This window comes from Mus caroli, chromosome 5 (genome assembly GCF_900094665.2).
Source record: "Mus caroli chromosome 5, CAROLI_EIJ_v1.1, whole genome shotgun sequence".
Lineage (NCBI taxonomy): Eukaryota > Metazoa > Chordata > Mammalia > Rodentia > Muridae > Mus > Mus caroli.
Window position 1 is genome coordinate 31756883 of NC_034574.1, and position 25749 is coordinate 31782631.

The 25749-nt window shown below is 51.2% G+C and overlaps 1 protein-coding gene and 1 long non-coding RNA gene across 4 annotated transcripts in view; one reads left to right on the top strand and one right to left on the bottom strand.

Moving 5' to 3' along the window:
- The first annotated feature begins 15170 nt into the window (after positions 1 to 15170).
- Positions 15171 to 25749, top strand: part of Ppp2r2c (protein phosphatase 2 regulatory subunit Bgamma) — an 89236-nt gene continuing 78657 nt past the window's right edge. Inside the window, exon 1 of one of the 2 annotated variants that reach the window (XM_029477624.1) lies at positions 15171 to 15628. In XM_029477624.1, coding sequence (XP_029333484.1) covers positions 15601 to 15628 — 28 coding nt within the window. In that variant the 5' untranslated portion in view covers positions 15171 to 15600. The remainder of the gene's footprint in view (positions 15629 to 25749) is intronic. The other variant, XM_021162830.2, reaches the window with a different exon arrangement.
- On the bottom strand, positions 20320 to 23702 carry LOC110294531. Of its 2 annotated transcripts, none has more exons than XR_002377947.2 (3): positions 22441 to 23702; positions 21621 to 21719; positions 20320 to 20505 (listed from the first exon to the last, which is right to left on the bottom strand). It is a non-coding gene; the product is annotated as an uncharacterized LOC110294531 (long non-coding RNA). The 2 variants fall into 2 exon arrangements; XR_002377946.2 differs by having other exon boundaries at positions 20460 to 20505; positions 21621 to 21696; positions 23361 to 23411.

Genomic DNA, 25749 nt, shown 5'->3' on the forward strand with positions numbered 1-25749 from the left:
AGTGTGGCAGGAATTAGGAGGGATCCTAGAGGGTCCCAAGGCCACTGGAGATCATTGCCACCTTGACAAGTCACAATTGCAATCCCTCCTAGGACTGGAGCGATGGCTAAGAGCGCCGGCCTCAACTGATTCCCAGCACCTGCACAGAGGCTCACACTGTGGCCTCCTCAGGCACTGTCTGCGTGTGGCACACAAATGTGCATGCACTCAAAACACACAGACACATAAAATAAAAATAAAAAGTTCCAAAGCCCGGTCTTACAGCTGGGACTTGGGTCCTGCAGGCAGAAGCCCGGCTTGTGAAGGGCAGCTGCCATCTCTCAATGGTGTGCCACGGTTTGAGTTTCCCAGAGTTTGGAGGTGTGGGCAGTTTATTTATGACCCCAGGACCTAGATGTCCCTGATCTAGAGAATAGGGGACCTGGCCCATCAATAAGTTTGCAGAGGCTTTAGAAGTGAGCCACAAGGACAGGTGGGTGAGAGCACCTCTGCATCTTTCCGGTTCAGGCTGGCAGCCAGTTGCCATGGAGACTCTGGCTCTTCCATGGTTTACCCTGAACATTCTCAGAACCAGTGATCTCAGGAAATGCCCAGGAGCTGGATGTGGGAAAGACACTGGGTGTCCTGGGCAAGCTGCAGGCCTCTCTGTGGCCCGTGTCCACATTTTGGCTCAGACCAAGCTTCCTTACTGTCTCTGGTGCTGCCAACCACGACAACAGAGCCAGACGATGAAGTTGACTCGGGCTCTTCCCAGGCTCTGTTCCCTGAAGGTCGGCTGAAGCAGAGCAGGTCACTGAATGAAAAAGAGAAACAAAGAGGAAAGACATGGCTGCTCTTAGGTGTGGTGGAGGAGAGCGTTTATTGTCGATAAAGGGAGACCATAGCCAGAGGCAGGGACATCTGAGAGAGTCCAGAGTGTACATGACCAGACTGAGCTGAGCCATGTGTGGAGACAGGGAGGGCAAGGGAGAGGGAAGAGAAAAACAAGATGAAGCAATAGAAAGCCAAAGGTACAAAAGAGGCAGGTAACCACAATGTCTGGATTATGTATGGAAGAGCCTCTTGAGGAAGGGCAGCCCAGCCCCTGGGCTGGAGTTTAGGGTAGGGATAGGATATGCCAGCCATATCCTGTAACAGGTAGGGCCTGAGGGATACAGGGGAGAGCCTGGTGGCCAGATCTGCCTTCATATGTAAAATAGGCACCACTGCCCTTTGTCCCTGGTTTGAAACTCAAGAGCAGCTGAGGCATAGTGACAAGGTGGGGCTGAACGTATAGAGGGGTCCTGCCTGTTTGTTGCCTGCTCTAGAGTCAGGCGCCTGGTCTTAGGGCTGGGACTTGCTCACCTGAGGCTGTGATTACCTAATGTCTTTAGGCTGCAGTTTCCCATCAGTGGCATGGAGATACTGAATGCAGCCTGTAGGGTCTACAGGCAGAGGGAGACTTGGAGCATCTACACATTCATAGGGTGGGCATGGTTCTTCAGCCTGGGCCACTTGTCAAACATTGTCATTTTTTTCTGGGGAGGCTGAGCTGGGGTGGGGTACACCTCATTCTTGGGGATTTATGATCTGTGATGTTCCTTTATTCCTCTGCCCCCTCTGGACTCCCAGCTATCTCCCTAGGGACTATGTTGTGTTTTGTTTTTACATATATTTATTGCTTATTTAGAATGTGTGCTTTTGGCTGTGGGGATGCATGTGCCATGATGTGTGTGTGTGTGTGTGTGTGTGTGTGTGTGTGTGTGTGTGTATGTGCTGTGCTGTGTTTATGTGTGTATATGTGGGTGGGACGGTCAGAGGACAACTTTGTGTGATCAGTTCTCTCCTTCCGCTGTGAGATGTGGGAATTGATCTCAGGTCACCAGGTTAACACGGTGAGCACATTTACCCACTGAACTAGTCATCTTTCTAGCCCCGAACAATCATTTTAAAATGAAATGTCTGAATTAACTCAGTAAGGACTTAGCAATGCCTTTAAGCACCGAGGTAATAAAGGAAGGCTCAGAGGAAGAAATGACTCTCTGTGGATGCAGCTGGGCAGAGTGACCACTTCATTAATGGGCAGAGTGTGACCACATATGATGGGATGTGCCCTGGGCTATTGTACCAAGTTCCCAGGAGCCCACCCTGGGGATCTGTCTTGTTTCCTTGATGTCACCAGGCCCAGGTGGTAAATAGAGTAAGCATGGACCTACTGTGTCTCTCGAGAAGCCAGACCCGATGTGGAAGCTCCATGCCTGCTAGGCTATCAAGTGCTGTGAGCTATTGATCATGAGAGAGGCACACACAGACGGAGGTCACATCTCTCCTAGGTCAAACTGCTCGATCATGCTTAATGGCCGGTTCTCCACATTTCCCCAGGGCTGGCTTCCAGGAGGGATTAGCTATGTGCCCATTCACTTCTCTTGACCTCAGTGTGTCAGGGATGAAGGGACACCTTGCCTTTTAAGTTTCAAAGCCTGGGGCGGGAGGTTGAATTGCACCTCCTGATACGGCAAAGCCAGGCACTCCTCTGCCCCCACAAACCTCAAGTAGCACCCATGGCTTCCTTTCCTTCTCAGTCAGTGAAATCAATTAACTGTGATATGCTAAGGGGAAGAAATCAGATTGCCAAAGAAGACTGGCCAATTTGGGGCTGTGGCAAGGATCCTCCTGACTTCAGGGGGCAATGAGGGAGGTTTGGAAGGAGTACCACTTGGAGAGTGTGATGGTTTGTATATCCTTGGACCAGGGAGTGGCACCATTTGAAGGTGTGGCCTTGTTGGAATAGGTGTGACCTGGTTGGAATGGGTGTGTCACTGTGGGTGTGGGTATAAGATCCTCATCCTAGTTGCCTGGAAGTCAGTCTTCCACAAGCAGCCTTTGGATGAAGACATAGAACTCTCAGCTCCTCTGCGCCATGCCTGCCTGGATACTGCCATGCTCCCACCTTGATGATAATGGACTGAACCTCTGAACCTGTAAGCCAGCCCTAATTAAATGTTGTTTTTTATAAGACTTGCCTTGGTCATGGTGTCTGTTCACAGCAGTAAAACCCTAACTCTAAGACAGAGAGGTAATACTGGAATCCCACCCTGTAAGGGGCAGGAATCAGAGTGCCTGCTTCCCCATACTCAAAGCTGAATGCAAATTCTGGCTTCTGGCCAGGAAGGGCTATTAAGGGCAGGGTCTTAGGGTACAGCATGTAATCTCCCATCATCCCCAACAGCTGAACACCAGACGTTACCCGTTACCCACCTGAGCCACGTGCACCTCAAAGCTGAGTTAGGAGAGAGTCATCAGGCAGATGGATGGAGGAGAGCGAGCTTCCCGATGGCAGAGGGCTAGCCTGAGCTCTCTGAGTGCCTGCTAGCATAAGCTGGGGGAAGAACCAGAAGGACCCAGGGAATGGTGTGTGTGCGCTCACCTGAACTGGGTCAGTGCCTGCTCCCATCAGCCTGACCGAGAAAACTCCTGGTTTACATAGAGTGGGAATGTTATTTCTGACACAACTGTGAAGGAGTGATGTATTCAAGACTGTGAGGCATGGGCGGTAGAACTTAAGTTGCAGAAGATCTGAGTAAGTGGAGAGAGATTACACCAACGGATTGGAAGACTGGGGATGGATATTGTTAATGTGTCAAGTGTCGTCAATCCGTATGTTAACAGAACAGGATAATTTTTTTTAAAGAGAATTTGACAGCTGATTCTAGAACTCTTCTGCAAACACAACAGTCCTGGCAGACCTCTAACTATGAAATAAAGAAGGGAAGCCAGAGGACTAACTTGGTTTAAACATTGTAAGTGCTTGTTCACTGACTCCAGGGTTCCTGGTGCCAGAACAGATAAGTAGGTCAGTGGGAGAGAACAGAGAGCAGAACTGGACTTGAATGCTACGTGCCCTCTATACCTGATTTTTAGGAAAGATAACAGGATAAATGCAAGTATGTGGGTGTCAGTGCAGATACCCAGACCCCACGTGAAAGCTGGCCATCCAATGTGCTTGAACCCCAGCATCGAGGGGACACAGATAGGGCATTCTGGGGACTCACTGGCCAGCCAGTCAAGGTGGAATAGAGAACTCTGGGCTCACTGAGAGACTCTGTCTCAACAAAGGAAAAAAATAGGTGGAAGTGGGGAGAGAGGGAAGTAATAGAGGAGATACTCAGCATTGACTTCTCTCTCTCTCAATCTCTCTCTCTCTCTCTCCTTCTCTCTCTCTCTCCTTCTCTCTCTCTCCTTCTCTCTCTCTCTCCTTCTCTCTCTCTCCTTCACACGCAGACACATACACACCTGAACACACACTTGCACATTAGAAAATAATTATAGGTAATATAAAAAGAGCTTCAGTTCATAGTGTGCACCGTACTAAACTGAAATAAAAATGAATCACAGCTCTTAAAAGCACATTCTTGTGGGGACCGTTTTCTTAAAGGAGCGAAGTATTTTAGGACTGTGGGTCTTATGGTGGCTGATGGATCTCTACAAGTCTGTCACGGTGCTGTGAAAGAGGCTGTAAGAGATGCATAAACGAATGGGGACAGCTGTGTTCCTCTGACACTCCACTGCTCAAAATAGGCAGCTGGTCCCTAGGCAACAGTTTGCCAAGTGCTGCTGTAAAAGAGAACAGGATGCACACCTTTGTGGTCTTGGCGCTGGACTAGGAGAAGAACCTTTGCAAAGCTTATATCTGATGGTGAGTCGGTCTCAAACCGTGGGGGGAAAAATCTTTCAAAAGTCAGTAACAAGAAAACAAAGAATAATTAGCAAGTGGGCAAAATGCCAGAGCTGACCTGTTACCAAAGCTGTTGCGAGGATGGCAAACTTAGCCACAGAGCAAGGCATTAAATCCACAGTGAACTGCTTGCTCCCCTGTCCCTGCTGCCATGGCCAACATCAAGGAGCCCGGAAATGGCAAAGATGCAGAGAAACCAAGTCCCTTGCCCCAGCAATCACAGGAGCGGTCTGGAAAATGACCTCCATCACTTAGGACCTAAAAGCATGTAAAGAAAGTTCTTCAACTGATTTTGTGGTATGAGGACTGACCTGCCATAAAACCGCGGGGAAAGAGATTCACTAGCCAGCAAAACTTCTACACCCAAATGTAAATCTCAAACATAGTATCAAAACAGATCTGGATGTGTGTGTGTTTATTTGTTTTGACCACTTTGGGTCCTCTAGGAATGTAAGACTGGTTCAAGACCAGTTTCTCTCCAATTCACTTTCATCACAGACTAAAACTAAAAGACACAGGATCACAGATATGGTAAAAATCCAGCAACTAGAGTCTCAGAAAACCGGGAAGGGAGATCTCAAAAAAATAAAAAATACAGTGATCCAAGCCATGGCTGGGGTGTAGCTCAGTTGGTAAAGTACCTTCCTGGCATACACAGAGCCCTGAGCTAGAGCCCCAGCTCATGAGGAAACAGACATGGTGGTGCATGCTTCTCTCCCAGAGCTCTGGAGAGCAAGAGAGGAGGATCAGCAGTTCAAAGCCATCCTCACCAAGTTTGAGTCTATGGTGGACTGCAGGAGACATGGTATCAAAACCAAGGAAACAGACAGACAAACAAAAAGCTCACGACGGTAACGTCTTCATTATATATAGAGTCATTTGGGTAAAGGGAACCTCGATTGAGAGAACACACCTACCAGACTGGCCTATGGGAGAGCCTTTGGTGCATTTTCTTGACTGATGATTGGTGTGGGAGGGCCCAGCTCACTCTGGTCAGTGTACTACTGGGTTGATGGCCCTACGCAGCTCGAAGCAGGTTGAATAATCCACAAGAAGCAAGCCAATAAGTAGCATCTCTCCATGGGCTCAGCTTCAGTTCCTGCCTTGAGTTCCTGCCCTGCTTGTCCTTCATGGTAGACTGTAAGCTGGAAGATGGATTAACCCCTTTCTTGCCCCAAGTTGCTTTCTCTCATGGTATTTATCACAGCAATAGAAAGCTAACTAAGACGAAACCTCAAACTAAAATTCAGCGGCTAGCGTCATCTTTCATGGCAAGGCATTAAAAGCATTTCTAAACACAACCAAAGGCTCCTCTGTTACCACCACTGCTCAGTGCTTTGTTGTCTTGAAACTGACTGGAGCAGACAGCTAAGCGTTGAAGAACGGCAAGGGTCTTGGTTAGGGTTCATTGCCGTGAAGAGACACCATAATCGTGGCAACTCTTAAAAAGGAAACCATTGAATTGGGGCTGGCATACAGTTTCAGAGGTTCAGTCCATTCTCGTCCTGGTGGGAGCATGGCAGTGTGCTGGAGGTGCTGAGAGTTTCACATCTGGATCCGCAGGCAGCAGAAGGGATTCTCTTCCACAGGCAGCCAGTCAGGAGGAGGCTCTGGATCACACTGGCCAGACTGGAGCACATAGATGAGACCTCAAAGCCCCGCCTTCACAGTAACATATTTCTTCTAACAAGAAGAACCCACACCCTCTCCAATACCTCCAATACCATACCTCCTGATAGTGCCACTCCCTATGGCCCTATGGGGGCCATTTTTATTCAAACCACCACAGCATGGACGAACATCTGGATCCGCAGGCAGAAGGAAGACACAGTGAGACACTTGCCTGGCTTGAGCATTTGAGACCTCAAGACCCATCCCCTAGTGACACAATTTCTCCAACAAGGTCATATCTACTCCAATAAGTCCACACCTCCTAGTAGTGCCTGTCCCTATGGGCCTATGGGGCCATTTTTATTCAAACCATCACAAGGGAAAGTCAAAATTGTCTTCCGTTTCAGATAATATGATCATATAGGAAATCTAAGGGAGACTGGGCCTGGCGGTGTACAGCTGAGTCCTTAGGCTTGGGAAATGGAATAGGGGAAACCTACCTGTAGTTCAAGGACAGGCAGGGCTCTGAGAGATCCTGTCTCAAACTAAAGAAAAACAAACATTAAAAAAGAAAAAGGCTGGACATGAGAGAGGTAACCTGAAAAATCACTCTCAAGCCATTATCAGTATATGACAATTCAATACAGCTGTGAGGCACTGCACAACAGAGAAATCAGCCATGTTCCTGTTGGACAGTGGCACCAATCAGAACAAGTGAGAAGGGTGAGACCCCTTTACAGTGGCAACAACCTCACGGAGACCTATAACAACTCTAACACAGTATGTCCCAGCTTCCTGTGGAGGTGGGGGACATAGCTTCAGCAGTCAGAACAGAATCTCCCATCCCAGGTCTAGGTCACAGCCCTGCTGCTTTCTGGCTTTCACGAATTATCCGATCACTCTGTGCCTCAGTTTCCTCATATGTAGAGGGAGATCATAATGATATCTCACAGGAGAGCTGGGAAAATTCAATTAGATGTAAAGTGTTTAGAACAGTAGTGGACACATGAGACATCTAACCAAATGCTATTTTTTTAAAAAAAGATTTAAATTTAAAATTTTAAAAATTTAAAAATGGATGTTCAGACTGGAACTGGGCCCTCTATAGTCCTATAGTTGAGTATAGGACTCTTAACTTCTGAGACACTTTTCCTCTTCCCCATGATTCCTTTTTTTTTTTTTGATTTATGTATTTATTTTGTATATGTGAGTACACTGATGCTGACTTTAGGCACACCAGAAGAGGGTATTGAATCCCATCACAGATGGTTGTAAGCCACCACGTGGGTGCTAGGAATTGAACTCAGGGCCTCTGAAAAAGCAGTCAGTGCTTTTAATTGCTGAGCCATCTCTCCAGCCCTGAAAGTTACTTTCTTTTGGCTAACTGTAAATTCATATTGAATTCAATGAAAATAACAGCAAAGACTATTTTATTATTAAAAAAATATTTAGTGTATTTATTTAGTTAGATTTTCAAGACAGCGTTTCTCTGTGTAGTCTTGGTTGTCCTGGAACTTGCTCTGTAGACCAAACTGGCCTTGAACTCAGAGATCCATCTGCCTCTGCCTCTTAGGTGCTGGGATTAAAAGTGTGCACCATCACTGCTATGACATAGTTTACTTTTAATTATGTGTCTGTGTGTGTTGTGTATGGCTGATGTGCATATGAGTGAAGTACCTGAAGAGGCCAGTAGAGGGCACCAGACCTTCTGGAGCTGGAGTTAGGCTCTTGTGAATGAACTTGTGTCCTCTGCAAGACCAGTATGTGTTGGTAACTGCTGATCTATCTTTCCAGCCCCTCAAAAGTACTTGTGATGGGATCTGAATGGTTAGGGACCGATACTGAAGAGCAAAAGCCCAGGAGTAGCTAAGACAATTCCGAAGAAAAGCCAAGATGGAGCCTCTGGTCTATCAGATATTGACCTACTATACTATGTAGCTCTTATACACTATATACCTACTATAATGCTATGCTACCTAAACAGGATGGTACTGCCATATGAATCAGACAGAAAGAATACTTGAACAGAACAGAGTCCAGAAGTAGACTCACATCTCTACAGGGACCTGTGTAGAAGATAAGTGATTTCATAGGTATGTGCAGAAGGGATGTGTTCTGTCCAGTGGATGGACTGGACATTAGGTTCTTTATATAGGGAAGGAGCTAGTGTGGTCCTTCCTCAGCATGGACAGAACACACTTTGTAGACATCCCTCACAGCTCAAGGTATGTAGTGTATCGACCCAACAGGAGACAGAAGGTGGCATACACAAATGACAGCACCAATAAATCTCACTGCGTGAAGATCAGCATCTTCTGTGAGTTCTTGTGGCAGAGACGTGTGCCCTACAGCAGGAAGTCATTGTTCCTCAGCTTTGGCAACACGCAGATGCTAACTATGTACTCCAGTGTCACTCGGGGCTCCCTCCACGTTCCCAGGAGCCTTTACCTTTAAATGTGGGGACTTGTGTTCTGTTTGCAGCCCTGAGAGTTTGGAGACAAGCTGGGCATCCATCAGGGTGGGTGGAAGCCGGGCTGGAGAAGTGAGAGCTCACTGTGGTCACAGATAAACATTTAACAACTTTCCATCTAGAGAGAATCACTTAAACTTGTAGCTTTGGCTGGCTTCTGAGATGTAAATTCTTCATGGTGGCTGATTTCCTGCCATTCCCATGACATCACTGAACACAAACTCAGGCATGATGCTTGCAACCGGCTCTGTCAAGAAGGTTAAAATGCAGCACACCATCGATTGCTTCCTTCCTGCACTGGAGATCAATGGGGAAAGCTACATAAGGTTGAAAGAAACAGTGCCCGGAAGAGCGGGGAGAAAGCAATTCGGAACATGGGGCTGTCAATATGATTTTTGTTTACACTTTAGAACTACTCAAAATGATTCAACCGTATGCACATGTGTTAAAGGATAGAAATGAAGATAGCATTAGCTTTGAAACAGTGCTTGCCTTTGGGAAGAAGGGAAGGAAAGGGGTAGGACCGGGAGGGGTGTAAAAGTCTATGTCTGTCTGTCTGTCTGTCTGTCTGATCTTTCAGTGTACGTAAGGACATGAGAGAGTGTGGTTTGTGTATGTGACATGTCTACACATGTGTGTACAGGTGTGCATACCTGTGTCTACAGAGACCAGAGGAGACACTGGATCAGAACTCTATTCCTTTGAGACAGCATCTCTCATCGAACCTAGAACTTAGAACCAGCCTGGCAGCCAGCAAGCACCACTGGCCCTCTTGTCTCTGGCCTCTATAGTGCTAGGGTTATAGGCTGGGGAACAGCCAGACCTACTTTTTACCTGGTTGCTGGGGAGTTTGAATTCAGGTCTTCATGCTTGCACAGCAAGCACTCTCACCTACTGAGTCATCCCCCGAATCTTAGTTTTATATCTTAAGTAAAAGGAGCTGTAATAAACACTGACCTATTGGTCTAGGTCCTGGATGAAGATGGTGAGGGTCAGACTGGCAGCCAATTCCTTGTGTTTTGTTTATTACAGAGGATGGAACCCAGGGCCATGCACATTGCTAGGGAAGCTCCCACTAAGCCATGTCTCTAGTCCTTACAACCAACTCTTCTTGGCTGGCCCTGTGGCCCACCCAAGGAGGTGCTTGTGAACTACTTTTCCTGGTACAGTGTAACTTTGGTCCATTCTAGAGACAGGAGGAGAAAGCAGGTGGGAAAGCTTCACCACTACCTGCTGCACAGGGATGTAGCCGTCAGGACAGGTAAAAGTGTGCTGCAGAAACAAACAGCCCTCAGGAGTTAGTGACTCCATGCAGCACTTGTTTATACTTGTGAATCCTACACATGTGATGGGGGCCCTGACATCTTTAGTCACTCAGGGTCCAATGGAAGCTTCACCCGGATGTGTACTTTCCCTAAGATTCTTAGACACGAAAAAGAAGTTTAATAAAGAAAATAGAGAGAGGCTGTAGAGTGCCAGTCCAGAGGATGCTCTGAATGCTTCACGGTCCTTCGCCCAAAACATGCCCTGCAGCCAGACCCAACTCAAGAAGTGAGAGGCTGTACTTCTACAGGAGGCAAGAAACACAATGTGAGCTTCAGGGAGAGCCAAGGATCTTCCTGGGGCTCATTGGAACAGGAGTTTAACCTGTAGATTCTGAATGGAGGAGAGGAGGAGAGAGAATGTGGGGGATAATAGGCTAGGCTGTGACTAGATTGTACAAATTCACTGTCTGAGATGTTCATCTTATCACAGATGTTGCTGGTGTCCAGTAAAGGAGCACATGAGGCACACGGGGCGGTGTGGTTTGGATGCACAGTGTGAGACTCCAGAATTTAGACCCGGCATTTGGAAGCTTGGAGCCTGGAGTATCAGGAGGAGGGAGGAGAACCCTGGAGTCTAGAGGAGGGTGAAGCTGGGACAGCATGGGGTACAGAGTCGTCACCTCAGGTCATCCTCACTGGTATGAGGGGCCGGGCAGTTCAGAGGGTGTGGGACTCAGCAGTGGAAGCAGGGAGTAGCTGACCCCGGGGGCAACAGCTCTCTGAAGGAGGCTGAGCAACAGGCACATACGTCTCAGGAAAGTGCTTAAACATCCACAGCTGAGCTGAATACTCACAAACACTGCCAGCGCCAAGACACAGGAGCCCCAGCCATACAGCTTTTAAACTAACGGTCACCCCGCACACCCATTAAAACCGGGCAGAGTGCAGCATGGTTCCACAATGGAAAACCACACAGCAGTAAACAAAGAACAAATTACAGCACCATACCCAAGAACCCGAGCCAGTCTCAGAAACATAGCATCCAGCAAAAGGGACAGAGCCCTAGACATCTGTCATAGCTACTAGCTTCAGCCGACAGCTTGACAGAACCCAGAGTAACTTGGGAAGAGAGAACCTCAAATGAAGAATAGTCCACAGCAGATTGGCCTGTGGCCTTATCTGTGGGGCATTTTCTTGGTTGCTAACTGATGTAAGAAGTACCAGCTCACTTAGGCAATGCCATCCCTAGTCAGGTGGGTCTGGGTTGTATAAAACCCTAAGTTGAGGGGAGCAAGCCAGTAAGCCGTACTCTCTGTGGTCTCTACCTCATTCTGACCTGGAGAAAATAAATCCCTCCACAAGTCGCTTTTGTCCAGAATGTTTTATCACAGCAACAGAGAAGCAAATTGAAACAGACCATTACAAGGATGGGGGACAGCTTGGCGGCACTGCTTACCCAGTATATGTGTGGTCCTGAAATAAGACCCAATGTGTGGGTATGCATGGATGCACACAGACACCATGGGCTGGATCACTTAAAGAGCACATACATTTTCTTGAGGTTCTGAGACAGCTCATCGTGAGAGCAAAGTGCCTGTAGACCTGATGCCCGTGAGGGCTGCTTCCTGGTCTGTGGTTAGCTGTCTTCTTGCTATGCCCTTAGTCAGCAGGAAAGAAGCCACATGCTGTCCCTTGGAGGGCACTAATCCTGCCACAAGGACTCCTTTCCACCCACCTCATCATTTTAAATACATGATATTTATGAACATGTACGTGCCCACTTCTCTAGAAGTGCACCCTGTCCTTGCAGGTATCTGTCGAGCCCAGATACCCTGAAACTAGAGTCATAAGTGGCTGTGAGCTGCCATGTGGGTGCTGGGAATTGAACCTGGGCCCTCCTGAAGAACAGCTAATGCTCTTAACTGAATATCCACTTCTTCAGACCGAATCTTTTCACTTCTTGAAGACTCTCTTCCTGATACTGTCCTTTGGTTTCAACAGGGAGAGTGGAATGAGGCAGGCCTGGAGAGGCTAGCTCTATCTCCCCTCCTGTCAGAGGGGCCAGTTACAGAAAAGAGGACATAGCAAGTCTAATTGATTTATGATTGCCCACTGGGGACATAGAACCTTTGTGCACATTGGTCACCTTGGATCACTATGACAAAATGCCATAGATTGGGTCCCTCAAGCAACAGAAATGTATTTTCTCACAGTTGGAGGGCATAGTCCAAGATCAAGTTCAAGATGGAGATTCTGTGAAGAGCGCTTTCTTCCTGGTTTGGAGGTAGTCGATGTCTCTCACCTAGTGCCCTGTGACCTAAAAGGCCATAGGTGAGAGGAGCTAAGCAAACTCTTCTGTCTTTTCTTGTAAAGCTACTATCCACATCACAAATCCTAACCCCTCCTGGAGGCCTGCCTCAGGGAACCAGGCCTCAGGATTAGGGACACAGCCTGGCCCTCTGGATGTCAGAAGGAACACAGGAAACACTCATTGATCAGTGACACACACACACACACTGGACAGTTTCTTAGGAGGAGCCACCAGAGAGTTGTGGCAGTGACCGAGGAGGGAGGAAGAGAGGGCATCCGTGTAGATTCTCCCAGCATGGGCCATGTAGAGGCTGGAGCTCAAGGGGATGTGGAGTGGAGGCTCAGAGGGACCTTGGCAGGCACATCTCTAGCTTAGTGCCAGCTGTCTCTTCATCATCATGACCCACTGAAGCAAGGTCTGCCCTACTATGGGGACATGTTTGCACAGTAGGGGCACAGTGGCACTCATGGTGAAATGCAGGAAGGCAGAAGTCTGTGGAGAGAGTATGCGGGGCTCATGCTTCTTCCAGGGGCAGCAATGGACATGCACAGGAGTAAAAGAGAGGCAATGGGTTCCATGGCTGAGGGCTACAGGTGTTGGGTCAGACTGAGAGTCAGGGAGTGTTGTAGTGACCATCCTCCAAGCTAAGCTCACCCACCATCAGGAGGCCAGCTTGGCCTGCTCACTCTCAAAGCATCATCCCTCCAGGGCTGCTTGACTGCTGACTTTCCTCCTGGAATGAAGGGTGGGAGAGTTCTAGGACCCTCCCCCGTGTATCCAACTGCCACTCCCAATTGGCTGTATTCAATTCTACTCCAGTTTTGTGTGGCTTAAAGGGAAGGGGGCTTCTCAGGGAAAGGCTAGAGTATATAGGTAAGGTAGGACTAAGGAATGGGTCTCCACCATCTCTGCTGGGTGCAGACCTTCCAGTGTGGCTGCTTTAAGGTCATCCATACCCCTCACTCATTGCTCGACGAGCAAGCCTAATACATGCAATGGTTCCCGGGTGAATGTTGGTGGACTCCAGCTTTTTGTCACTGGGTCCTTGTGGGGTAGGATGGGAATTTTGCCTAATCCCCCCAGAGCAAAAATTCTCCCAGCACTGAGCCAGTGCAGGTGAGCCCTGAGGAAAATAGGATATTGCAGGTGCAGAAGGGCGGATGACAGCTTGCAAACCATGGGATCTGGGATCCTCAGCACAGCTCAGAGCCACGACTGCGGCATTTGGTCACGGCAGGCTGTCTTCTGTGTGGTCCAGGGCATTCAGGCAGGTAAAGCTAGCCAGACAGACAGATGTGGGTATCCCTTTGAGACCAGGCGACTGGGATGGAACACAGGGAGGGTGCTGCTCATCACGATAGCAATACTACGAGGAGGAGAGGCTGCAGAGGGGCATGCTGGGTAAGGATGTGGGGTGGGTAAGCAGAGCAGGTGTTAGGAAGGGAGAACGTGCCAGGGCAGGGGGAGACCATGTAGTTGCCATTCACCTTCCCTTGGGGAGTGAGCTTGTTTGGGTGTTTTGGACCTGAATCTAAACCCAGGCAGGGAGGTGGATAATGGTGGCCTGCTCTGTGGTAGAGAAGTCCAGGCTGGGGCAAGCTCCAGATCTCAGGGGGTTTAGCCTTCCTCTGCTCCCTCCTTGGATTCCCTGCAGGACTCTGGGGTTACTTGCTACTCCTTGCAGTCCTCAGTAGGCCTTTCTGTGGAATCAGTCTTAGCTCTGGATGCCCTCATTCTCCAGCAGGAAACCAGAGTCCATTTAGCCCATCCTCTCCCTTCCAACATCCTCTGGACTGTACTGGGGAGGTGCCTAGGGCCCCAAAGGCTAGCTCGGAAGGAGGAGCAGCCTCAGTACCCCCTTTCCCTACTCTCCCTGCTTACCTCATTGTCTAGCCTCTCCCAAAGGAGGCTGAAGCTGCACTCCTGTCGCTGCAGAAAGTACTGAGAACCCAGGAGGGTGGAGGATCAACACTCCCAAGGCCCATGCTCCAAACTCCTCAAGGTAGGAGTCGGTAGAAGGGGGTGGCTGCTTGGTTAAAGAGGTGAGCACACCCCCCTCCCGCTGCCCCTCCTCCCTCTGCCTGGCTCACGTGGGATGCTGGAAGTACCTGGATGAGTATGGGAGGAAGGGAGGAAAGGGGGGGGGGAGGAACAGAAGAAGGAAGCAAAGAGATATGTACTGAAAAGGAAGAAAAGGGAGGGGGAGCAAGGAAGTACTGAAAGGTGAGGGAGGGAAGGAAGAAGAGGAAAAGGGAGAAGGAAGAAAGGAGAACTAGAAGGGAAGAAGATGAGAGGCAGGGAAGAAGTCAGACGGCCCTTCCTTGGCAGAGAGGCTCTAAGGAGCAAACACAGCCAACCAGCCTCAGTGCTCCCCATACAGGTGCCGGAATAGAAAGGTGGACAGGACAGAGGGTAACTCACCCCCAGACGAATTATCCAGCTCTGCCTTATGGGGTGCTGACCTTCTGTCCCCAAAGGCGTGCTGGGGGCCCTCCCTCTGCCCCCGCAATTGTCAGAAAACCTCCGGTCTTTTCCTTAATAAAGGGCCGCGATATCCTCGCGCTCCCGACCCCCCCCCCCCAAGTCTCTCCTCCAACCACCTTGTCCCTAATTGCAACACCTGGCCACCAAGGTGGCCTCAACTCTAGATAGGTGTCCCTGGTTCCGGAGGTGACCGCTGTGGCGGGGCTCGGCGCATCAGCTCCACCTGCGCGATGGCTGCACGGCCGGGGGCGGAGAGGCGTGCAGCGGAGGGAGGGGCCTGCGACACGGCCCCGCCACGGCGCAGCCCGGCTCAGCGCCGCGCGCGTCCCCTCGCCGCCGCCACCGCCAGGCGCCCGGACGCAGCGCGAACGGAGCGGCCGGGATGCGCGCCCGAGCCCCGGCCCGCCCCACGCTGCGGCCGCCGCCTGCCCGCCGTACGCTCGCCTGAGCGCGGCGCCCGCCCGCCTATCCCCGACCACCCGACCGCGATGCCCGCCCTCCCGGGCCCCGGCGGCCCGAGACCCTGCTAGGCTGCGGCGGCATGGCCCGCGCGCCCGGCGCGACCTCTGCGGATTGCATCGGTGTGCGGCGGCGGGGCATGCCCAGGGCACCGGGCGCGGCCTTCAATGGGCGAGGACACGGACACGCGGAAAATTAACCACAGCTTCCTGCGGGACCACAGCTATGTGACAGAAGGTAACGTACGTGTTGTCTGAGACCCCCTCCGGCCGGCCGCGGCGTGGGGATGCCGTCGCACCGAATGCCCTCCGAAGGTTTGGACCGCGCGCTGTGTGTCGTGTCCCCCCCACCCCCACCCCGACCCCGGGCCGGGAGGGAGGGAACCCGGGGGCTTCGGCCGCTGCCCAGCGCCCTCCTCCGTGCTGCCCTCGGGACCGCATCTGTCCTTCCCCCGCCGGGTGGCATTGGATCGGGCCCTGACTATCATTTACAAAGCCCAAGGCTACAGCAGATCTGGCGTGGAAATCTCCAGGACCTGGAAAGGCTTAAAAATCCTTCATTTGCCCTTTCAGCGGGGCCAGAGCTCGCAGAAATTTCTAGATTGCCCACTCCCTAGAGAGGGACCCAGGAGGGAAAAATTCCATTACCAGATCCTCTAGGGTTCAGCTGCCCTGGCACCTCCCTGGCCTCCAGAGGCAGTTCCCTTGCGTGGGAGGGGGAAGGAGGCTCGTAGGGGCTTCTGTTTTATTCCTAGGTAGTGCTACTGAGACAGGAGCTTGGCCAGACCTTCATGGTTTTCTGGAAAAGTGGGGCATGCTACCCCAAACAGGTTCTGCGTTTAAAACCCCCTAAGTTGGCCCTGTGCGTCAGCCCCCACCAAAGGCTGGTGGGATTCAGAGGATCGGTGTCCTTTGCTAATGTGACGGTAACTTCCGGAGTCCCCAGGCCCTGACTGGCCACAGGAACGGTGGGGACAGCTCCAGAGCTCAGCCAGGGGCCGGAGAAGTGAATAGGCTGCAGTGAGGGAGTACCAGACCTAGCCACAGTAGCCCGCCTGCATACGGGTGCTGGTGAGCTTCCCGGGCAGCGTAGGCGCCTCTTCCCCGGGGCTGTGGGCCTAGTTGGAAGGGTGTCCATGGTTTAAGCAGGTGGCTGACCCGGTGGGAGGGGCCCTGGCGCTGAGTCCCGGGGGCTGGCGCGCGTGGGTGCCTGCTCCAAGGATCCTGCGTGGGCATGGCCTCCCCAGTGCCGAGCTCCGCCGGAAATGAGGCGGGCGCGGCGACTCCCGGCGGGCGCGCGGACCCCGGAGGCAGAGGCTAGGTGTGCGACCCGGGCGTGCTGATGCTGATGCTGAGAGCTGGGCTCCGCGCGCCGAGGAGAACCGCTGAGTCACGCGTTGCCGCGGGGTGTGCGGGGAGAGGGGGCAGGGCTGCCAGGCCGGGGCTGGGTGGCGGCGCTGCCCTAACGGGGCTTTGGGAGGCTCCTGGCGCAGAACTCAGCCCTTTGTCGCCCGCTGGGTGATGCGGAGGAGGGTCGCGCTTCGTGAAGATGATTATCTGCTCACAGCCTGCCTAATGGCAGAAGGCAGCCTGCGTGGCCGGTCCGCTGCGGGGCTTCTTGGCAGGGAGTCGTGTGCAGGGCCAGTTGTTGCTCTGGCTTTCCCGGTGAAAGCCTCAGTTTCCTCATCTGCACGCTGGGAACGATCCAGCGGGCCTCAGAGCTTTTGTGTACCAATCACAAAACGCATGGTGCCCACCACACAGGGGGACAGCGCAAAGTATTGCTCCCATCCGGTATCCTACATCCTCTTCTTTAATAAACCCACCCCAGCAAGGTTCGCTGGAGGACTTACCTGAAATTCATGGTTCGGTGGCCGCTACTGCCATCCGCTGAACTTTCGGATTCCAACGCTCGGGTTGGAGGGAGGTCCCTTGCCCTCATTCATCCTGTGTTATAGTAAAGAGCCCTGTGACCTGTGGGAAAGCATGTTTTCATATACCTCAGTTTTCCTATTTGTACAATGGGAGGAAACAAATTATGAGAAATCGAGGAAGGGCCACCTTCGATCTGTAGAGGTGATTGGCAGTTGAAATGTGTTGAGCACCTACTGTGCCCTAGCGTTTCACATAGGGCGTGGTGGAAAATTCTCACCATGAGTCCTGGACAGTGAGCAGTGTGTGTAGGACCCAGGACTCAGATACCCCTACCCTTCAGAGATGCAGAGTAACGTTATAGAGTGAAACTCCCATAGAATCTAACTGGAAGGATGTAGGAATTTTGATCTCCCTAAATGAAGCCCCCCCCCCCGCTCCCCCCTGCTCCCCCCTGCTCCTCTCTCCCCTCCCTTCATACTATAGCATCCTGACAGATTTTCATCCTGACTTCAAGGTCACAGATTTGTCACCTGGTCTACAGAATTGTGTTCAGGTTCTGCTTACAGCTCTCGACTTGCTCAGCCTCCCTAGATGAGTCACTGGGCTCCATTTGGCTTCCCTGTAAATCACAGTGTCCTCTAGCTCAGGATTGTTGAGATGACCATGGCCCCCCGAGAGTGTAAAATGCTCACAGATAGGATGGGGTTTCCTGGAGGCATTTGGTAATGTTACCATCGCCATTGAGTCTTAGATACTTGTTTTTGCAAAAGACGGAGGTGTATGTCTTCCCATCCCCCCTGGAGGTGGGCTCCTTGCTCACTCATATGCTCTAGCTTTGCCTTTTACTGCTGTTCCTTAAGCTAGCCATTTTCTTCTTGTCACTGTGCATTTCACTGTCTCTCTCTTCTCTCGAGACACCCTGTCATTTCGGAAGACCAGCTCCTACAAGACTCTTGAATTCCCAGTCCAGTGACATCTTATCTCCTCAGAGCAGTTCGAGTTCTGTTCACACTGTGGTAGTTTGAATGAGAACAGCCCCAGAGGCTCCTATATTTGAATGCTTAGTAACCCAGAGTGGAACTGTATAGTAGGACTGGAAGGATTAGGAGGTGTGGCCTTGTTAGAGGAAGTGTGTCATTGGGGGTAGGCTCTGGGGTTTCAGAAGCCTGTGCCAGACTCAGTCTCCATCTCTCTGCCTGCAGATGAGGATGTAGAAGTCTCAGTCATTTCTCCAGCACCATGGCTGCCATGTTTGCTGTCATGCTTCCTGCCACCCAGTAGGGACTAAGCAAGCCTTTGAAACTGAGCTTTCTTCTATAAGAGTTGCCGTGGTCATGGTGTCTCCTCACAGCAATAGAGCAGTGACTAAGTCAGAGGTCGGTACCAGGGAGCAAGTATTGCAGTGACAGGCTTCACCATGCGGTTTGGGGGTGGGGGGATGGAAGACTCTGGGACTTCACACTAGAAAAGTGGTTGAACACTTTCAGCAGGGCCTAATTGGAATATGGAAGTATGGAAGACAATGCTGGGGGCAATTTGAACTGTGGGGGCCCACCCAGCTCAAGAGGTTTCAGAGTGGAAGAATACCATTAGTAAGTGGCTTAGAGACCATTCTTGTGATATTTTGGCAAAGAATGTAGCTGCTTTTTGCTCTTGTCCTAAAAGTCTGCCTGAAGCTAAATTGAAGTAGGTTTTTTTTTTTTTTTTTTTTTTTTGATTCATGGTGTTAGCAGAGGAAATTGCAAGACAGCCTAGTATTGATTCCGATATGTGGTTATTGGTAATCACTCTTACGCAGATCTATCATGAAAAGGAGAAAGCTGGAACAAAGATTAAGTACAAAATGTACAGTTAGAAGAGAAAGGAGCACCAGGAAGTGTAATAGAGCTGAGTCCAGGGCTCCAGGAGATAAAAAATTAAAGTTTCATGTTAAATGGATAAAAGGGAGTGGTGACTTCAGGGCGAGACCCACCCAGCTAAGGCTGCAACCTGTGAAAAGGAATTAAAGGAAAGCTTAAGCTCAGAAGGAATCCGGCTACAAAGGAAAGCTGACGCAGATGTGATTGAAGAAGGGGAGCAAGTTCCAGCCCCATCAAACTGCAGAACGTGGGCGCTTCGGCCACTGGCTCTGGCTTTAGAGTCAAGGATATAAGGAAAGGGTTGTAGGGTGCTCCCTCCGTGGTCAAGGAAAGCTACTGAGGCCAGGCATGCATCAGGAGTGTCACTGGGTGGAGGCCCAGAAAGGCCATTGTATGACGCTGTGAATGTGAAGCCTAGATTGCCTTGGAAACCCCAAGATGTTGGGGATGCCAGGGTCATGGGATGCCTGCTGAGGAGAGCTGCAGACCGGGTGTGGGACCAGCCCAAGAGAGAGAAGTGTGTGGCAGTCCACAGAGCTGGAGGGAGCTGAAGTTCTGGCACGGCATGTGGAGATGCAGAGTCAGGGGTCTGCACTTCTGATTTTCTGGCTTGCTTTGGTCTAGCATGTCTTCATTATGCCATCTTTCCTCCATTTGGAATGGATGATCTGCCCACATAGAGGCACTTCCCTCTATTGTACCAGCATGTACAATCAGCTCTTTTGCTACCCTAAGGTGTGCCTGTTGCCCAGAGATGTAAGAAGAGGGCATTGGATCCTCTGGAACTGGAGTTACACATGCTTCTCAGCCATTCTATGGGCTCTGGAAATTGAACGCAGGTCCCCTGGAAGAACTGCAAGTACTCTTTAACTGATGAGCTGTTGCTCCAGCCCCATAGTTATTTCTTTTGGGGGAAATTGGATCTTCCCTCGAACCCATAGCATATTGTTAGGGCTGGCTGACTTGCCAGTGAGCACTAGGGAGCCACCTATCTCTGCCCCCCCCCCCCACGTTGGGGTTACTTATCTGTGCACGTGCACGGCGGGCTTTTGTGTACCTTCTGGAGATTGAACTCTCACCCTCATGTTTGCACGCCAAACACGCTATTGACTGAATATAGGAACTAGGAAGATGATTCCGTTCTCCCCCCCCCACTGCCCCCCCTGCTAATTCTGGAGATCCTTCTAATTTTGGAGTAGAGGTCCCAGCCCCCCACCCCAGCCCCAGTCCCACTCAGGGTACTTTATACCAAGAGCTCTCTCCAGATAGCCTGGTGCCATGACTTCTTCTATTGTCTTTGGGTCAGCCTGGGTCAGCCTGACTCACGAGTTGTTGAGATGAAAACTCAGAGCGCCCTGTTGACACGCAGACCTCGGCTGTCTCGGGGAGAATGGCTTCGACAGTCGTGTGTTGCTAATTAGCTGTCAGTGTGGAGAAGTCTCATGTCCACCTTCTCATCTGGTGAGGGAAAGGCAGATTCAGTGACCTGCAAGTGTCCTTCTTATTCATTGTCTCTGATTCTAAAGTCAGAGCTGCAGGTTTTCTCTCTTTCTCCCTGGACATAATCCTCTTATCCTTTGAGGTACAGGACTAGCCTCTGAGCCACACAACTGCCATCTTGTGACATTCAGCTGTGCCCACTTGCAAAAGATCACCTCAGATGGGCTTGTTCACTCTTTGGATCACCCCCATAGAGGGGCAGAGAAGGCCACAGAACCTCATCTGAGTATCCAGCTGCACTGTAGCCCCATCCCATGGCACAAACACGCCTTGGTGTGAATTAAGATAGCTAGGTGGGTTTTGGGGTGCATGTTCTTGACTGAACTCAGCTGTGTTGAGGGTTGGTGTGCTTTTGGCTGTGGGTGCAGGGCACAGAGAACTCGGGAAATGGAAGCTGTTAGGGTGGTGGTGGGGCCTTGAGCCTAAGACCTAGAGGGTTGTAGGATGGGGCTACTGGGAAACAGGAATAAATAACGAAGTAGAAGCTATCAGGGTAGTGAAGGGATCTGAGCCTAAGAAAGGGGGAGCTCTAGAATGGGGTGCTGGCAAGTGTCTGTCAGACATTTTCAAGAACTACATAGATCTCCCAAAGGATGCTGCTTGGCTCTGTTTTGAGACAGGCCCCAGACTCAGTTACAGACTAAGATGGACATGTCTGGGCTTGGCTAGACCTAGTCCACACACCCATCCTTCTCTTAGTGTACTGTTCAGCATATCCTCTGGGCTGTCCACAGCTCGCAGCTGTGGTCTTGGGACAGGCACTCAGCCTAGGGGCAGTCCCAGCAGTGACCAGTTGCCCTGTTTGCACATGGTACGTACTGAGGGAGCATGGTCTCTTGGTTCCTGAAATCCCTCAGGCGTCACTCCAGGATGTAGGTGTCTCTTTACCTGTGCCTGTGTACTACTCTGTGTGATGTTAGAGTTGTCTGTCCCTACAGGACCCCATAGGCTTTGTAGCTGGACAAATGCACGGGTTTCAGATGAGCAGGGGTCTGGCCTGTGGGGTTTAGCCCATCCATCCAATGTCCGGTATCTAGGCGGATCCCTCTGTTGACCAGCCTCCCCTCCCTTACCTGTGCACCTAGAAAGAGACCTCAGGCAGTGGCTCCTCTGATTGGTCCAAGGGTAATTTCATCGCACAGCAGCTTCCTGAATGGGAACAGGGTTTTGTTCTGGAGAGTGAGTATAAGATAAAGTATATCGGAGGTGGAGCCCACTTGATAGAATACAGAAGCCCCATGGTTTCTCATAGCCATCTTGGCACCCTGGGTGGGGGACGAGTATTAAGCCTGCATTGTTTGTAGTAGGAGGGAGATTTCTAGACCCGGTGTTTACCTCAGGCTTTCTGTCAGGAAACCCAGGAGGAAGCCTTTAACACCCAGGAGACCGAAGGTAGGAAAACCTGGAGGGGTTTGCACCAGCTCCTTATCTGGGGAGCTCCTCCTGTGTCTCTATGCAACTCAAGTCGGCAACTCTTATGCTGCTTGGCCCTGGATTTCCCTCCATGCACTGCTGTCAGTGTCTCTGTGAGCTTCCCTCTGCCATTGGGAAAAATTGTTCTCAACTCACCAGGGACTGGAGCTCAGGGCCCTCTCCTCATGCCATCTACAAATGAGATATGGCCAAAGCCTCATCAGAACTCATCAGCCTGGCCAGCCAAAGCCCCACCCCCACCTATGAGGAAACTGAGTTTAGGGGAGGGGTTGGTGGTGCTGAAGTGCAGTCCAGGAAGAGCCAGTGTTTGCTAGATTGGTGCTCCCCTTGCTTCCTTCTGTCGCAGAGGGCTAGTGAGCCTTCCTAGGCTCCATAGCCTCCCGTTAAGGGGTTGGGGGATGTAGGTCACTTCGTTCACATCTCTGGGCCTCAGTTTCCCTGTGTTGCCTGGTAACTTACATTTCATAACGCTCAACGACCCAAGTGCTGTGTAGATACTGCAGTTAATGTGGGGAAGGAAGCCCCCACTCTAGTTTCCCTAAACCCTTGCCTCAGCCTGCCCTGTCTCATGTAGCCCAGGCTGGCTTCTGAATCATGCTATGTAGCGGAAGCTGACCTCACGTTCTTGACCTTCCTTCCCATGTCTCTGGTGCTATGGTGCTACCATCACACCTGGGTCCCCTCAGCTGGAGTTGAGCAGGCACAAATGGTAGCTTTGTGTCTTTTCCTCCTCACAAGCAAGTTTTGGTGTATTCCCTCATCGGCTTCTGGTTCTTGCTTTTCCCCGGGGGTTCTGGGGAGAGGATAGCAGGTGTGGAAGGTGGGAATTGGCAGGTGAAAGGTCTTTGAGGCTGCCCATGCCAGCAGCCTGCAAGCTTCCACTGAGTCTGTCTCCATGCCTGGGTCTGTTTTTAATAACAACAGTAATGTCATTATAGAGACAAGATTGAAGCTGCTTTTCTAACTTAGCATGAGGTCCTGTGGTTTTCCAGGCTTGGCTGCAGGGCTGGTCTTGTGGGGCACAGCCTGGGCAGTTGGCAAGGACCCTGTACCAAGTTTGTGGGGCAAATCTGACTATGCTGTCCAGTCTTGAAATTTCCAAGCACGTCTCTTAGAGCTGAGGTTCTGGGGAGTGGGGGGACTCTAAGGAGGTGAGGCTTGGAACAGGCTTCTCCTCTTCAGGGCCCAGCATTGCAGACCTCGCATGGCCACTTGTCCCCTACATGGCCCTCTGCCTGCGGTATATCTCTGTCGAAGGAGTCAGCTCTGCTAGACAATGTGTCTAAACGGCGACATCCAGAGACATTAACCTTCAAGATCACAGCATTTAAGAAACTAAGGGTGAGGACATGGGATAGGGACAAGGGACACCCACTTACTTCTCTTCTTCCCACATGCTAGGCGAGTGTTCTACCACCGAGCCACACTGTAGGTTTCTTATTTTCATTTTGAGACTGGTTCACCAAGTTGCCCAGACGGGCCTTGGACTTTCACTCCTGCTTCAGCCTCTAGAGCTTCTTTGATTTTAGAGTTCAAATTTTAACCCCGTCACTCCTGAAGGCAGGTGGCAGGATGGGCCCAGGCTCCAGGTTCACCTTATGGGATCACCTGTGTATTCAAGCCTAAAGTAACCTCGGGCTGAGGACCCCATCCTGGTGAGGAGCCACCCACACTGCCAAGCCAGAGCCTGTGGGCAGCCTTTGTTCTGCCTCAATGGGCCATTCAGCTCATGTCCTGGAGGACAATGGCCTTACTGTGTCAGGGTCACAGCTCTTTGGGTGGGTCCTGCTCCCTGGGCAGCAGGCAACTAACTGTGTTCTGGGCTCAGGAGAGGAGCCCAGACACTGCCAGGCACAAACACTGACTGTGCACCGGCTGTCCTGCCTAAAGAGCACTAAAGCCCCATGGCCTACTGCATCACCATCCCAGGCCTGGGGAGTGATATGCACCCTGCAGCTTTCAGAGCTACCAGGCAGAAATCTGTGGACCCTCCCTTCTTCCCCTCTGCACCGTAGGGCCCTTTTCTCCAAGGAGCCCATAATTGCCAACTTGCACAGACGTCTCAGACTCTACCTCCTAAGGCATGGCGTGTAATCAGAAGTGAGCAGGCCAGCTGTCCCTGCCCTGGTGGTCCCTGTTACTAAATGTGGTGGCCAAGCCCGTGTGCAGATGGCCTGCCTGCTTTTAAACTCCAGCTTTATTCCCCATGAAAGAAGATGCTAGGCAAGTGCCCACACCTCAGTTAACCCCTCCGTAAAATCAGAGCACGCGGAATACCCAGTGAGGCCCACAGCATCCTGTCTGTCCAGGGTGTGGCCACTTAGGATACCAGCATTGGTGGGACACGGCTGCCATGGAACCCTGACACTCATTCCTCGTTTTCAAAGCGTAGGGACTCCCAAGCACCCAGGCTTCAGCTGGAGGCTTTGGAAATGTGCAGGAGCTTCACAATTGTTCCTGAATCTTCTCCTTATGTGTACTGATATGGAGAAGGATGTGAGGCCCATGCCTGCAACTGTCTGGGCCTCTCTTAAGTGGTTTCATGATCCATTTTTTAAACTGCCAACCTGCTGAAGGCACTCGGTATGGCCTTGTTAGGATCACAGTGTCACCTCCACGGGTCCATGCCAAATGGTGAGAAGTCTGGCTCCTTTACCAGGGGCTTCCAGCACCCCAGCTGGTTCAGACTTGCTCAGTAGCTAAAGGGAAGGCCACACTTGGTGACCACATGGAAGATGGAGGGAGAGTGGTAGGGATGACGTCCCTTTGAGGTGTGGCAGGTGCTGTGTGGGGTGACACATAGGTCAACCCGGCAGAGCCCAGTACAGATGGAATGAGCAATCTTTTCCCCCAGGGTGAGAGCGGCAAAAGGACTAGCCCGTACTCACCCATGTGTGCTCCTGTTGCTGCTGAGCGGCCTTCACCCCAGCACTCGTCAGTGTGTGGGGAACCAGCACTCTCTGGGAGCAGAGGGTGGGCTGTCATCTAGAGTGTGGTAATGCCATACTTGACACCAGTTCCACAGAAGCCCCAGACCCAGTGGCTGAGTGTTGTGCTTGCCTGTATGATAAATCATTCTGACAGCAACTCAAGGGAGACAGGGTTTATTTGGGGGGCTCAGTTCAAAGTACAGCCCACCACGGTGGGGAAATCAGGGCTACAGGAGCTTGACGTAGCTGGTTACCTCGTGTCCGCAGTCGGAAAAGGGAAGGTAAATGATGGTGCCTCATTCGGTCCTTTTAAGCCAATGTCTGTGCCTCATTCAGTCCACGACCCCGCCCATGGAATGATCCAACCCCAGGTCTTCCGATCTTCAGTTAGCCCAACTGAGAAGATCCCTTCCAGGGTTATCCAGAGACCAGGATACCAGGTGATTCTAGACTGTGTTAATAGCAGTTAATCATCACAGATGTGGCCAGCCCGGTGGTGGGCAGCATTATGGGGGACCAGACCCTTCCACCTGTCAGCTTTCTCCTTCCAAATGTTCTTTGAGATGCTTTGTGGATGTAGTTCACTGGCCTTCCAGACACTTTGGCTCACAAGTGGTACCTTTCACTCCCCCCCCCCCCCCGCCCCACCGCATTCTGGCTGGAGCTAATCACCTGGATCTACCTGGCTGTAAGGGGGAGCTGGAGAGTGTAGTCTGTGGCTAGGTAACCCAGGAATGGTGTTATTATTAAGAGAGTGTGGATCTTGGTGGGCTGCCATCTTTGCCACATGACCTGACCAAACTAAAGCTCTTGCTTTCAGTCTAAAAGCCCCCCCCCC